The following is a 15911-nucleotide window of genomic DNA, read 5'->3' on the forward strand; positions in this document are numbered from 1 at the left end:
CTTTTCAGTTGCTTAGATTGTAACACCTGCTCTAGCTAAATGCACCCCCTGTATCTCTCTCAGTCCCCAGCTGCCATCAGCAAGTGGGCAGGTTGACAGAGAAACTATAGCAGCAGTTCTCTCCTAGGGAGTCCCCAGGTTGCTTTGATCTCTACTTGCAGGACAAGTGCTAACCCTACAGGGAGTCTGCCTTAGGTAGTCCTTTACTGCCTTAGTCTCAGCACTGTTTTGACACCAGTGGAGCATCTCATGAGGTTCTCAGAGGAAACTAAGTCTCCTTCTGAAGAAGAAATCCCTGGCAGTGGAATGCCAAATAAATGCTGGGATTTTATTTCTATTTTGTAAGATTTTTATACTGACAGCCTTGTGTCTGTCACTGTGCTCCAGTGGCATCATTTGCCTATTTCTCCCCAGTTAGCCTAAGGCTAAATATTGAAATCCATTTTCTCAGTCTTTGTCCATAAATTTATTTTTAGAAACTTAAGGCCCTCTGGCACTTTTATCATTCTGGAGACTGATAGTTAACTTATTTCCAGCTAATTGAGCCCCTTTGATGTTGAGTTCATAATTCAATCCACTTCCTTTACAAATTTAATTTGCTGTCCCTGTGAGCAGATTAGACATACATTTTATAAAGTCAGGTGCAGAGATAAAATTGATGCCATGCTCTGTTAAATGACATAATAAAGGCACATTATCTCTTAGCTAATTAAATCTTAAGCTGCTTGTGAAGATTTTATGCCTTCTCCTTTGTTGTTGGTTGTTAGAATTCCTTTTATATCTCATCTGTTGGACACTGTTCTGTTAAGGTATATGCCTTTGTAGTGTTACCTTGTACACTTTGTATTTCATTATAACTGGTCAAATTTAGCTCACAGAGGGTATGGATTTCCTCAGACTGCTAGTGTTCATAAGACTGCTCAGTAGAAGTGACTGTGCAACACTTCAGTATCATAAATGACGTTATTTCTACTTCCGCGTGTACCTTCAAAATGAGCTACTGTTGTAGCTGGTCTGCGTTCCACCAAATGCCTGAAAAAATCTTCTGTGTAATCTGCTGGTATCAGAAAAAACAAGACTTGAGAAGCATCTGCACAAACCATCTAGGTGTCATAGTTGTTAGCAGATGACTGGGCAGGTTTTGTCAACTTCCTTGCAGTAACTTCTCATTGCACGTTTTCATATGTCTTTAACAAAATGAAAGCAAGTAAACAAAGAAGCAATGCAGCACACAGGGGCTGCATGGAACAAAAGTTTTGCGTTCAAGGTTGAGGTGTGGTTCTATTTTTTCCCTTTCAGCGTGCAGAAACTGAGTGAATTCCTGTCAAGTGAAGAAATTGGAGAAGAGCATGATAAATCTTCAGAGCTAAGGAGTGCAGATAATCACAGCAAGTATCAGGCGGTGGTAAGTAATGCTGTTTGTTTGCAGATGAAGTGTCTGGAGTAATTTGTACCCAGAATACATTTTTTACTTTTCCATTTCCTACTGATTATTTCTTGCAATTGCAAAAACTGTTCTTAATACTCTGAACTGCACAGGTCATAACATGGTTGCTCGTGTTTAGGATATTTTGCCAACAGTACTGCCACCAATTACTGCTTACTTCTATCTTTCTGATTTTGAACAGCCACTCAAAGTTGTTAACCGCAAGAGGCCTGCCAGGGAGGACTGGAATAATTACAGCTCTCACATGAGAAGACCCATTAACATCACAGAAGCAGATGATTTTTGTGTAAAGGTGATATGAAGGTCACTCTAATAACACTTACTAATAGTCACTGTTGTATTCTGATGGCAGTTTCAAATTCAAGAACCAGGATTTGATGTGAACTTTGAGACACTTGTGCTCATGTCAGAGACTAACTGCCACCTTTCTTTCGTTTCTTCCATATAAGACTTGACTACTGACCTCTATGTTGTGATTAGCTGTGTATATCTCTCTAGATTTTGCTCAGCAATTTCCTGTTTGAAGTGTTTAGGTTTTTAGCCATTTTCTTGTGACAAAAATGGCCAAATAACCTGCAAAGACCTAACTTCTTTGAAGAAAAGATTAAAATCACCCATGCCACTTTGAAGACTGATGCTCTTGATTTGCTATAGAAATGGCCAGAAGTAATATTAATTCTGATGGTTTTTATAGTGATGATGCTGTTTATTTAGTAAGTCTGCTATTACATTTGCATTTCCAGCACAAGAGAATGAATAATTCAGTTTCATGGGACAAAGTAGGACAACTGGTAGTGCTTTCAGGTTTTTTTTAGAGACTGTCATCTGACATGCTGCTTTGGTGCAGGATCCTTCTTGAATAGACTTCCAGGAAAATAAAAGGAATATTTGGGAGGGCTGAGGGGATGGTGGTTTTGGATCAAAAGACAGCTTGGAGGGACAGCAAAGGAGTTTGTCACAAAGAAAAGGCCAGAGCAATAACCTCTGTAAAGACAGTATTTATAGGGTCTAGAACAGAAAACCAGGACCAGCTATAATCTTTGGCTCCATCTGCTGCCATCGTTGTCACCGCTGGCACCTGGGCCCGGGAACTTCTGTAGTTACCAAGTACTGTCTGTCTGCAGCTCATTGCCCATGAAGTGGCATCTTTTTAGGAGAGGAACCTCTGGCTGCCTTTGATAATCTAGAGGGAGGAACACTGTGCTTTCTTTTGCTTATTTTTTCAGGTTGTTTCCCAAGACAAGAGTATCCCCTTTTTCTCCAGGGTAGTATAAATTTGTTCCCCTGTCTGTTTTCTCAGATCAGTCAGCCTTGCGTTACTGAAAGACTTTGAAGACTTCAGTTGCTCTCAGAAAGTGAGAAGAGGGTCCTGTATAAATACAGGCCTTTTAGAATTGTCTCCTGCTACCTATTTTTCATGGTACTCATGGAAATCTCCATTTAACAAGCTTTGGTTTTTGTTTTCAGTCATCTTCAGTGAAAAGATTTCTGTATCTAGCAAAGCCTAGGTTATCTAAGAATCATATCAGAAATAGAAAGGAAAATACTGTAATAGGCATCAACATCTAATTTCCATGGAAATTTCTGCGAATCTGCACGGAATTTGGCCCGTGTAATTGCTGTATAAGCTGCAGTGTGTCTAGAGTGACATTCAGTGTTTGGCAGAGACCAAACAGTGACCCTGGATATAATTTAATCATGTTGTGATCTTTTCACTTCTTTCATGTGCCCACCTTACAAATAACAAAGCAAAAGAAACCATAAAGAGGAACTTCTTTTTCCTCGGGAATTTTCCATAATTTTCTAGTTGTTGTTCTTGTCTGAGTTCAGAGATCCTTGCACATCAGAATACAGACCTTTACAAAATCAGTCACTTGGAGATCTGTTTCCTGCATTGAGCAACAGCTAACTCAGTTCCAGTGCTCAGTGTAATGAAAACAGAAGTGTCTCTGATGTTGACAAAAGAAATCAGCGCTAAAGCTCATTTTCTGTTTCTTATTTCTCTCATCTTGGCATAGATCACAAATGGATTTTTCACTTGGACACCTGAAGGTCCTCCAGCATTGTCCAGCATTGATATTCGAATCCCTCAAGGTACAAAATGACATCAGATATACAAAACAAGATGTTTTTTTCATGAGCATTTAGTAAATCAGAAGCTTATGTATACACTTTCCTCTCTCACAGGTCAGCTAACAATGATTGTAGGACAGGTTGGCTGCGGTAAGTCATCTCTCTTGCTAGCCATACTTGGTGAGATGCAGAAGATCTCTGGGAACATATTCTGGAGCAGGTAGTGCTATTTAAAGATTCAAGTTTAAGTTGAGTAGTAATGCAGAAAGAAGCCCAAATCTATCCTGGGGAACCTGTTTGTGCTGTTGGGGATTTTGTAGGTGTAGTCAAGATAAAAGCCTTACCCTAAGTAATAGGGGAGCACAACAGAAAAAACCCTCAGCCAGGGTTGAAAAAGCTATCCGTTCCATTGATAGAAATAGATAACCATACCTGGGCATTCTGAACTCCAGCAACATAAACTGAGTGAAATCGTAACTAATTTGGGATCAGAATTAGCTTGAAGTGTTTTGCTGCTGCAGAATGGCATTTGCACTTTCAGGCCTGAGCTTGTGTCTTGGAATGGAACTATAAGGAGGTACTGGCTCACGAGGAGTAGTCCTTGGCTGTGCCTTTAGCTGTGTGCTCCATCCCTGCACACGTCTAGTGCCTGAGAAATTGAAGAGTTTTTTTATAAGTGGCAGTGACCTCAGGGTACTCCCCCAGTGCATCCTGACTGATTTGACAAGAGGGAGATAGCTGTGTCCTTCCCTCCTTTCCCAAGTGGACACAGCAGCTGCCCTCTGACAGATGGTTATAGATTATACTTGTGGCTAACTTTTGTACTGGCCATGAAGAAAGGAAAAAAAAATGCTACTGATTTCTAGCAGCTGCACTGCTAGCGCTTGGTGTCTTGGTCCTCAAACTAAATGATGGGTAATTATAATATATTGCAATTCCTGTATCTGGTTTCTGGTAAATTATTGCCATCTCTAGTACACTGTCTGATCAATGTGTGTGAACATTTTTCGCTTGTTTATTTTACAGTACTAGGCTTCCTAGCCATAGAGACTACGCTTTGCCTTTTGGGATACAGTTATTTGTAGGTGAAGCTTGACAAAGTGTAGAAGAACCTAGAGAAAAAATTAACTTTATTTCCAACTGATTGGGAATGAAGAAACAACAGTGCAACTGTAAGTCCACGCACCCTAATGGACAGAGGGTCATTGGTGGATTCTGCACTGATTTCATGGAACAATTCTCACAGATTCCTTGAATGTTTGTAGAGATATATGATTTATATCCAGCCTTCATGTGTAAGCCAGTCACACTACTCAGAATTTCACATGCTTTAATAGTAACAGTACAAGGAAGGAAGGTGTCCTGTTTTATAGGTGGGGAAAATGAAACATAGGAAGGTGACCCTTTCAGCTGGTGAGGGAGACAAGAACAGAAGCCAAAATTCCAGAATATGGTGATCTGTCCATTAAAACATTCTTCTTTAAGCAGAAAATCAGAGTATGGTGAGGAACCATACAGAATCCCTGCAGCCTTATTAGGTGAACTAATTTCATTTCAGCAAGACTGTAATTTTTTACAGATGACATAACATGATTAAGAAGTGTAATTTGAATGTCTGATGCTAAACTAAAACAGATTACATGATGGTTCTGATCAGACTGTGTTTTTAAATAGCACTTGTTTAGAAGTATTTGCTTCACAGCAGTGTAAAGGTCAGAACTGGTTTTCATGTCTTCTAGATGTGCCAAAGTATCACAAAATGAAATTCAGTTGTTATCACATTTGCTTTGCTATCTGTCAGATATGTATACAGGGGCTTGTGGCTGAAACAATCTCAGCACTGTAAGTGCTGGCTGTGTTGGGACAGATTATGTTTTGTTTCGTTTTTCAGAGCTGCTACTATATGCACTGGTTTATTCAGAAAGATAAATGCAGTCAATGTAGACTGCACATCTGTGTTGTAAAGCATCAGATGAAAGCTCCCTTAATTTGATAAGAAAATACTAATGCCTGACCAGGTACATGCAACATTATCCCAGGTTGAAGGAAAGTTGTCTTATCAAGTAATCACCAGAACTCATATCCTTGCTTGGGCAATAAAATGTGTCACCAGAATCAGTAAGATTCTTGTTACAGCTTTTTATTTGGGATAAAATGAATGCTTGGCTTCAGTCATTAATGTTACAGAATAGTCCTGAATTTCCTTCATTCCACATTTTCTTCCCCTTCCCTTCCTCCAAGGTCACAGCTATGAAGATGAAGGATACATGCTGCTGACATGTCATTCTGCTCAGGAAATCTGGATTCTATTCCTGGCCCTTCCCTTGGTCTAATGGATAACCTTGCACAAGTCATTTCCCTCCTCTGTTTCAGTTATGAAACAGGATTAACTGCACACCATCCTTATTTACTTCCTATAAAAATTATTTGGTTTAAGACCTTAAAAAGAAATGTAATTTATTCCTGGGCTAGGAATCAGTTAATCAGAAGTGAGCACTGGCTCATTTGTGATTTTGTTTTGTTGTATTACACTGTGAGCCTGGAAGATCCAGCTCAAACTACTGCCCCTTGACTAAAGCAGGCTGAGAGGATCTCAGCATAAATATTTTATAATATGGTTAGAGATTAACAAAAATAGATAAATCATTATTTATGTTCTGAACAGATGTTACATAGTACTGATTTGACTGGTAATTGAGTGAATGAGTACATGCCATGCTAATTTCTTCTGGGCAATATCTCACTTTAAATAGTCTCAGTTCAAGTCCAGAGAGCAGTTTAGAGTAGAATTCTTTAGGAAGTAAACAATATCAGAAAATTTACCTAAATGAGAAATAGTTTGCTCAAACAAAATTATAGCATTTGTTTCTAAACAAGACATATGTATTCTCATGTGAATCTAGAGTCCTCATAATGAAGTAAGTATTCATCAAATGACAGTATTTTAAGGTTATTTTGATGCCTAGAAAGTACATTGATTTCTCCTCAATACATATTTACTGGAGTTTTCCAAAACTTTTATTTAAATTGAAAATAGAGATCTGAAGGCTTGACAATCTCAGTAGGCATGTATTTGCATCTTCAGAATTCCATATACCTGCAAAAATTAGATCTAGAGCTCATTATCAAACATACATTACTTTAATATTTCAACACTAGTAAGAGAGAAATGCATCCTTAATTGCCAGGAGTATGCAAGAAAAGGGGGAAAGGAGAGATAAAACTATGTCAAAGTGAGAAAAAGTGAGTTTAAAAGGCTGAGCTAAAACTCTAAATGCAGAATTATTTATTTTTCCAGCTACAGAACAGAAACACAGATCAGGGAATTGATCCACCAGTATTTGCCTATGAAAACTGTGGCACCTGTGGCTGTATAGCAAAAGAACAAGGTTAACAGAGGCAGTCTGGACATTGCTTTGCTCTGCTGCACCTCCTGTTACTCTGAGAATGGTTCGTGCCCTGTGGGCATGGCGCTTTGCCCTGGTTTCTGAGCAGAAACTGGAGCAAAGTTGCACACCTGCAGTAAGCACAGTTGAATTGTGCTAACCATGAGGGACTCTGGCTGATCTTTGCTTGCTAAGCTACACTGATGGATTATATGAGCTGCACAGTTTTCTGCCTGTCTTGCAGGCCTGTGTAGGAGAGCACCGTGGAGCACAAAGTCACTGTCATGCACAAACGCTACAGGTTGCAAGTTATCAGGTGTTCTCTGGTAGAATGGACTCCTGGCCTTCTTTGGGGTGGTCCATGAAGCAGGAACCAATGTTTGCTCAGGGTCCTTGTATTGTGCGTGGAAGGGCTGGAAAAAATATTCCCTATTTCAGCCACTTGATAGTCGTAAAGAACGTGTTGCTACTTGATGACAATGCAGCACTTTCATGGCTTTTTTGAGAAGGTGCTGCTGAGTTCAAACAGTCATTAAAGACCAGTGGAGGGTGAGGTAACTGTGGAAAAGCTTTATTTGGTACACTGACCTTTGGAATAAAGCTGCTAGTGGCTGGCTCTCTCAAATTCTACAGTAAATTGAATTTAGATGCAGTCATTGCCTACTATCCATGAACTTTTTGGAAGTTTCTAAAACCAACCTGTTAAACTGCAGGTATAGTTTTCTCTCCTGGATATTTATAAGCAAATTGTATTAGCGTAAAGTTAATGACACTGTGCACTTAGAAGCATGAAGAGTTTTGTTCCTCCTTGATTTTGTTTATACCTCTTGACACACAGAATTTTTCATTCTTTTCAGTGCAACTGAATTTAGCATCAGTAATAAGTATGGCCAGTCATCCTATTAAAACAACTGTCTGAACATCTTGCTACATGTTCTAAATTAGCAAAAACAAAACCTGTCCATCTCTCAAATGTGCCCACATGTGCCTATACAGGCACATCCCCTCAAGTGTAGGGCTGATACAGAATGCAGCATGTTGCAAGTCAACTGAAGGTGAGATTTGGGGTTCAAACTAACCCATTATATGCTGCAAGGTGCAGTTACAGCCATGGAAAAATACAGTATCACGAATTACCAGTTTGTTTTCCCTGAAAATGTCCTTTTTTCGATGGAATGGCATTCTTGTCACACTAGGACTTCTTAGTTCTGTTGACCCCTCCAGGACAGAGTGAAGGTGATTTTATTTGTTGCATCAAATTAAATGATTGTAAGGAAAAAATGTCCCCAAATTTTTTTGACTGCTAAAATCAAGTCAGTTTGTGTAGAAGGAACAGATGCTGCGCTCCAGCTCTGTGATAAATACTGTTTACAGTCTGGGCTGTGCACTAAGTGGAATTTAATAGTTTTTCTTTCTGGGGCAGATATCCTGTGCTTACTTAAGTAAACAGTCTTTGCTTTCTGTTTGTGATGCAGCTGTACTTCTGACAGTGAGACGGGGGAAGATGTCAGGTACGGTATTGTATGCAATTATTGGTCTTCCCACTAAATCGATTGCAGTAGAAGGCACCAAAGGTTTCTAAAATCTATGCATGAGATTTTCAGAGTCAGAATTCTGAAAATCCGTGAAACTTTCACTGTATTAATTAGCTTAGGATACAATTTTTGAGACCATCTATGTGACTTATGAAAATAAGAGCTGAATTTCCTTTATGAAAACGTGGCCATTTGGTGATTTTGAAAATCATATTTGAACTTTCTTGTATGTCTTTGAAAATCCTTCTCTTAAAGTCTGAACAAGGTTATTCCCTGCTGCTACATTTTGAAAAATAGTATAAAGTATTACTTTAAAGGTTTCATTTATTAAAGCAAATTCTCCCCGTTACCCTTCTCTTAATTTTTCACATCCTGTCATAAGTTTATTTTCTTACCTAGCATTCTTCAGGCACACAAAAACTGAGAAGTGTGGGGAGTATCAGATTAGTCCGTCTGTTGGCAAAGGACTCTTGAATCAAAATTATCTTTACCTGATTAACAGCTCAGCTTGGATTTTGGGAATATCTACCAAATCAGCTGAGAGCAAAGCTTTCTGACATGGTTGTCATTTTATTGCGGCACACAAACCTTCATATTGTAAAAGTGACAATCCTATCCCCGCTGAAGTCAGTGAGAACTTTGTTACTGAAACCAGCAGAGGAAAAACATCATAGGATCTCCCTTTTCTTATGTGTCTTCTACTGACCTGAATATTCTCCTGGTTCTGTGATGCACCAATTATTCTACTACCTTTTTTTTAAAAAAAAAAAAAAATCATCCCCTTCTCTTCCATTTACCTTATATCTTGAACTTGCAACCTGGTTGTCAGACTGAGTCCTGCAAATCTTCTCCCATCTGTGTGTAGTGTAAGAGGGAGTTTCATGTATCTAACAACTGATCTTCGTGGTAAAGGATACTTGGAAACCTCATAGTTCTTTCTGTCTTTTAGAGACTGCAATTTCTGGGCCAAGTTACAATGAAACCCTTTGAACCCATTAAAATATAAGAGAACTATGATCATAATTAGACATTTGCGTGTTTGAAACTGTTATAGGGATGAACAGCAAACTAGAAAGTAGGAAAGGATATTAAACTGTATTAAACAATTACCTACATTACTATAGGTTCTGGGAATCCTAGTTATATTGTTTAAGCGCTGTATGCCTGGTGGGGTTTTTTACACTAGCACCCTGTAGAACTTTTTTGGTGATCTCAGAACAGTGTATTTTGAGAAAAAACTTGTGAGGTCTTGAGCATTTACTCGTATGTGTTGAATACTTTCTACAAGGTTGTTTAGCGCTTCTCAAAACTGAAGCTTTAACCATGTCTTTTTCAGGGCGGTATCACACAGTACAGATTTTTAGCACACTTAAGAGTTTTATTTCTGTTACACAGTCATTTTGTTGTATTTTTAATTATAGCATAGTGATAGTACATTAAGGTATTATTTGCATTGTCTAAAATAATTGAATTTTTTTTAAAAATACCTTGTGTTTGTTTTCTGCAGCCCAGAGAAAGATTCTCCTGTTGACACGGAATTCAGGTATAACAATTTTTAAAACTAATGGGAACCTTGGGAGGCCCCTTTCACCTCAGCCATTCTGTGACTCTGAACATTCTTCAGGTGTGTCTGCACTTAATGAGTTGTTCCTCCTTAGAAGGCAAATGGGTTGTTTCTGTGGAGCTACTGCAAGATTTTGAAGTCAAAACAAGCAGGTGACCCTTGCAGCTTAATAACGGCAGAAGAGTATCCTCCTGAGTACTCAGCCCTGGCAATATCAGAATGTTCTATTACCTACCATCAGGTTGAAAATAATAGAAGCATATTTGTTTGTTCATGCAGTAGTAGTATAGCACAGTACAGTACACATTTCTCTCATATCTGGAAAACATTTGATTCTGAGTTGTTGACTGGTGTTAGAAATTCATGAATTGTGCAAAATAATCAAGATGAAACTCAAGTCAGCAATCCAAAACACACAGGAAAGGATTTGCAGTGTGTTATTTCCTCTACTGTTATAACTCCATTGTATTTTAAGGATATCTATTGTCATTTAAAAATTACCAACATTTCAGACTTAGTAGGTTTATTAAGGCACTAGGATTCAGATATGAATGTCCCTTAACTAGTCTTATTTTCAGTGATCTTGAATGCGTACTGAGCCTAGTGGACTTAACAAAATGAAATGTGAAGATAAAGTTTGATTAATAACTTTAAACAAACAATTTTCATAATGTTGTTTCTGGTTCTAAATTAATGAACAGCCTTGGTCCTATATTAGCCAAAGCATGTAGTCTCCAGGGAGCTCAGGACAGGTTTTTCCTATTTATTGCAAGGTTGAATTTGCAGTTTGCCCTTTTGTTACAATCGTACTGTTGTTACTTTGTTACTAACTATTTGTTACTACTTTGTTTACTATCATTAAGAGGCTATGGTTAGTCTATCTAGTGCTATCAAAGGAAAAAAATTACACTCCATTGATGAAAATGCATATTTTTTTATGCAGTCTGGGGGTAGGAGGCAATTACTTCCACCTGCAGAATAAATTCCTCGTAAGTCTTTGTCTGCTAAACCGTTTGTTTGCATTCAGTCTTTTGAGCGTGAAACCTTAGGTAGGTTCAAGGCAGGCTTTCAGAGAAAGTGTTGCACACTCGGCTTCAGAATATTTTGTTCTCTGGATTTCTGGCCACATGTTTCTCAGTTTCAGTCAAGTTTATTTTATTGCCTATTTACTGTAAGAAACACTGTAGCCATGCAATAGTTTTCTCATATGATCAAGCACTTGCAAGCTTTTTACTTATGTCAAAATATGATCTTGGCCTGATATGTCATCCTAGTGTCAATTTGCAATTAAGGTTAATTTAGAGAGGTTTACTAAATTCTAAGTCTGTAATGAATTTTGGCAAGCTCATTGCTTGTTCCCAGATTCCTTGCAGTAATTCTTACTGCTGGCCTAAAAGCAGAATGTAAGCCAAACGGGAGTGGTGTTCCCAGGCACTGTGCTGGTTCTCAGCACGGAGTGCATCTTACTGGCAGTGCCTGTATCTTTACTGAACAAAAGAACACTCTTAACAGAAATTGTAAAAACATTTTCCTCAAAACTTATCTACTATTTTTCAAAAAATAAATTAGAAGGAACTTTTCACTCACATTCAGAATGAAGAGCAGCACAGGCACTGTTTCAAGCAATGAAAAGGAGTGGAAGGGTCATCCTGGTATGCTCAGAGCAAGTTTTTCTCAATCATTGGGATGAAAATATCATACTCACTAAAAAATGCTTCCCTCTTGAGGCAGAACTGAACACTTTTTAAATTAGATTTTGGTACTGCAGGCTGAGCTACCTAGGGGATTTTTTCTGTCTTTTTTTTCTTGTTTGTGTTTCATTTTCCAATAAAGAGAATTCATAAAACATAATTAAATTCTAATGAGCCATCAGACATTTGAACTTGGAAGCACATTAAAAGGATAGTGTAACTGTGTGTTCTTTCAGGTCATTAAAGAAAACTGGATCCTATAATGGCTTCTGAGCAAACTTGGTGAAATCCTGAAAAAATGAGCAGGACAAATGACCTTAACTCCTGATAAAAAAAGATAAAGCACTTGGTGTATTTTGGCAGCTCAGGGTTTGAATGGCATTCAGATTCTGCTAGAAAAAGGCTGCTGTAATGGCTGTCTAGCAGACAAAGACTATGTTTGGGTGAGGGGTCCTATCTTTTTATTGGATTAACTGATATAGCTGGAAAGAAAACAGATATGCTTTTAGGTGTACGATCCCTCATTTGGCCCTTTTCTGGAGAAATGGTGATACGCCAGTAAGTCTTCCAGCAGTATCAGCTGCTCTAATTAAAAACATTGCCTTTCTCCCAACTCTGTCTTACAGAGGTCCTTAGTCACAAAAGCACTATTACTTCACTAGTAGACAGATACTTTTATTTTTTCTTTATTTTGTTCTTTTTTCTTGTCTTTATAGACATAGTCAGATTTTACTCATGGATACCCATTTGCTTTATGACTCAAGTTCTCTTCTTAGAACCAGGAAAATAATGTGCTGGGGCAGGGGAAATTGCCTTTGTGCATGTGTGGAGTTGTTATTTTTTAAAAAACACCTTAAAAATATCTTTTTGTAATGTCCCTCCTGAAATATGTTGCCTTACTAGTGAGTCTATCCAAACAGAGATGGGATTGAGTCTTTGGTAACTAAAGGATTCCTGCCACCTGCACTACTCAAGAGGCAGCTTTACTGAGATAGGCTTTCCAAAACTCACCTCACAGCCGAAAAAGAGGGAACAAACTGAAATTCATTAAAGTGAACAATTTCAGTATTCTGTTGGAAATTAAACATATTATCTGTTTCCTTGATGGGAGAGCTATTGATTGACCTAAAGAAAAGAAATTAAAGACAATACTTTTTAAAACTTATTACCAGTTTCTTCCTTTACAAGAAAATGGTTTCCAAAAACACCTACTGCACTGGTAAGCTGGGAACTCTGTTGTGTTGGTTTTTTTTCCAGGAAAAGAGGCTCAGTAGCATATGCATCACAGAAGCCTTGGTTGCTCAATGCCACAGTGGAAGAGAATATCACATTTGAAAGCCCTTTTAACAAACAGAGGTAACAGGTTCCAGCACTGTTACATGCTTTACTCCCTTTTCCTAAAATAATGGAGTTGCGCAGGCCTCAATTCACGCATGGGTCCCCATCTACCTCTGGTGAGAAAAGTACTGCATCTGCCTAAACATGGCAGAAAAGACCCTGAGTTCTGTGCAGCCCCTCTTTGACAATGTTTTTCCTGAATGACACAAGAAACAGAGTTCATTCTTACTTGAACTTAGCTCTAGAAATGTTTGTATTTCCAAGGACTCCATGTGCTTAGCATGAAGTATGTTCTTGGTACACCTAATTGACTAGTTTAACTGTCTTAGAAGAGCATTAGCTGTTTGGGAGTGGGAATGTTGTTTATGACAATTTCAGTGTTTGGTGCATTGTGAGGGATTAATGGGCTGCCTTTTTATTCAGAACAAATTCGTGCCATACATTCTGAAATATTTAAAAGTTAATTGCTGGTATTCCATCTTAAAATAAGTGGTTGGGTGTGTATTCACATCCTACACGCATTTTTTCTGTCATCCTTCAATATAGAAACAAGAAACAAAGGTCCTGGGCACGAAAAAAAGTGAAATTCTAAACAATAACAATACACCATGGAAGGTGTTGTCTTCGTTTTAACTATTAAATATTTTTAATTGGGAAGCTGACCTAAGATGCAGCTTCTTAGCTGAAATATTATTTACTTGCCTGTGATTGAAAGAGAACCCATTAGAACAATTAGTGCTAACAAATACATTTTCCACTGTCTGATTTTTCCAGCTGGTTAATTTTTGTTCCTCTGCAGGTAGGAAATGTGCTTCTTTAGCAGTATCTGTGTGGATTTTGCGTTGCCTTTTTTGTTTCCGCAGGTACAAAGCAGTAATTGATGCTTGTTCCCTCCAGCCTGATATTGACATTCTCCCTCATGGAGACCAAACCCAGATCGGAGAGAGGGTCAGTAAACAGCTACAGGCTTCTATTTCTGTTTTAAATATGTAGAAGGGATTTTATAATTTTGTTGTGTTCTTAAAATCTTACTGGTTATTTGGCAACAAAGGTAATCTTTTAGTTAAGTGTACGTTTGGGTCATTAGTCTGAAAGCTCGTTGCTCAGTAAACATGGAAACGCTGTCATTTATGTGAGATGCAATGATTTAAATGTGCTCCTATCAGAATGTTTGACTAATTCTGCAGCCACTATCTCATATATCCTGACTTCACAGCGCATTTTTTGGTTTCTTTAGAAGTAATAAAAATAAATAATTCATAGATTTTTAGAGTCCCTTCATTTAAAAGAGGGCAGGTGTTTAATCAACAGCAAACTAAGCTTTATCACATCAGGGAAGAATAGGGAGTGACAAGAGAGGAAACAGAAGTCACGGATTTGTAAACAATTTACTCTGTCATATAATGGCACTGTCACAAATGAACCCAAAAAAACTCCACAACAAACCACCTCACACAAGGATACATTTAAGAGTATATTTCTATGCCTAATCTCCACACTGGCTACCATATTAATGTTAAATGGATTAGTTCCTAACACAATTAATTCTGTAGCCAAATAAATGTTTTTTGACAGAAGGAAGGAAGTGCAGGGAGGGGAGAAGTTGGGATGGCACAGCAGTGTAGGCTTATGAGAGCTTAAGGTGTTTGTGAAACTGCAGGTGGGTCACAGGAAGGGTAAGTAACTTTGAGCAGCGTGGTAGCAGGGGACTAAGGGCTGAAAAAACTAGAACAGCAACCAGGTAATGTTAACCTAAAAGACAGGACACAGCCAGGCTCATAAGGCTAACTTTCGAGGAGAACTCTAGTTTAGACTGCAGAATATCTATGCCACCTACACCATTATGTCCCCACAAACCATTAAATATTTCCCATCCCTCTGGTATGTATGGAATACAGCTCCAGAGTGCTCTGGCTTTTCTAACAATTTGCGTACTGTGTCCTAGCTGAATTGCAGGCCCACACTTTTGAAAAAGGTCTCTGGCTTTCTTTGTCCAGAAAGTCTTCTGTGGATAATCTGATAAAAATGTGAATATTCAATTGTTGTTTATATAACTGTCTGATTGGTTTTTTCCTGCTTATCTCCAGGGTATTAATCTGTCTGGAGGGCAGCGCCAACGTATCAGCGTGGCAAGAGCACTTTACCAGCAGACAAATGTTGTGTTCCTGGTGAGTAGGTGCCATTATGTTTATGCTGCAAGCAGAAGCACAAGATGCTAGCATTTAGAGTATTTTCTTGATAACGCACACACACCACAGTGCTTCACTAAGCCAAATGTGCACATTTTATTTTGTATCTGTTGTTAGCTAGCTTGCAGGTAAGAAGCATTTTGTGAATGTTGCAGATAGACAGATACATGTCAGTATAGACATTGAAATGCTGATGCTTCCCCTCTCAGTCTATTGACATTTCTTTTTGACCCTTGTGTTTATCTTTGGCACTTAGAAATTTAGTAGTCTCAGCTGTATTAATAACATTCCTAAGCTATCTCAGGCCTAAAATTAACGTTGTCCTGTGTCTGGAGTGTTTCCTTTCTGCAACAAACTGAGTTGTCTTCCCATCCTGAACTTCTTTTTTTATATCCTGTCCCAACTTCTATTGAAGTGCTATGGAAAAAGGAGTAAGAGCAAGATCTAAAAACTTAGCAGGTGGGAAAACAGATGCATCCTACACACTCACTAGCAGTGAGTGTGCTGTCTTTCCAATTCAGGACTTCTTTCTTAAGCTCGGTTTTCAAGAAACTTTGAATCCAGTTGTTATGGCAGGCAGCCATGGGTCACCTGGGATTAGAAAAGCTGAGCACATTAGAGGTCATCCCTAATAGTCTGGAAGGTTACTTAGACCTTTCTGTGTAATTACGCTGATCAATACATTCCT

General features: G+C 38.5%; 1 protein-coding gene across 1 annotated transcript in view; it reads left to right on the top strand.

Annotated features, from left to right (window-relative positions):
• The window catches only part of LOC104547326 (ATP-binding cassette sub-family C member 8-like), a gene marked incomplete at both ends in the record, with an annotated part of 60467 nt that overhangs the window by 38309 nt on the left and 6247 nt on the right, over positions 1-15911 (top strand). The window contains 9 exons of the mRNA XM_010192960.1: positions 1300-1405; positions 1629-1739; positions 3466-3541; positions 3635-3740; positions 8382-8417; positions 9949-9984; positions 12954-13052; positions 13898-13982; positions 15122-15202. Coding sequence (XP_010191262.1) covers positions 1300-1405; positions 1629-1739; positions 3466-3541; positions 3635-3740; positions 8382-8417; positions 9949-9984; positions 12954-13052; positions 13898-13982; positions 15122-15202 — 736 coding nt within the window. The remainder of the gene's footprint in view (positions 1-1299; positions 1406-1628; positions 1740-3465; positions 3542-3634; positions 3741-8381; positions 8418-9948; positions 9985-12953; positions 13053-13897; positions 13983-15121; positions 15203-15911) is intronic.

Source organism: Mesitornis unicolor, unplaced genomic scaffold, assembly GCF_000695765.1.
Source record: "Mesitornis unicolor isolate BGI_N332 unplaced genomic scaffold, ASM69576v1 scaffold28389, whole genome shotgun sequence".
NCBI classification, from domain to species: Eukaryota; Metazoa; Chordata; class Aves; order Mesitornithiformes; family Mesitornithidae; genus Mesitornis; species Mesitornis unicolor.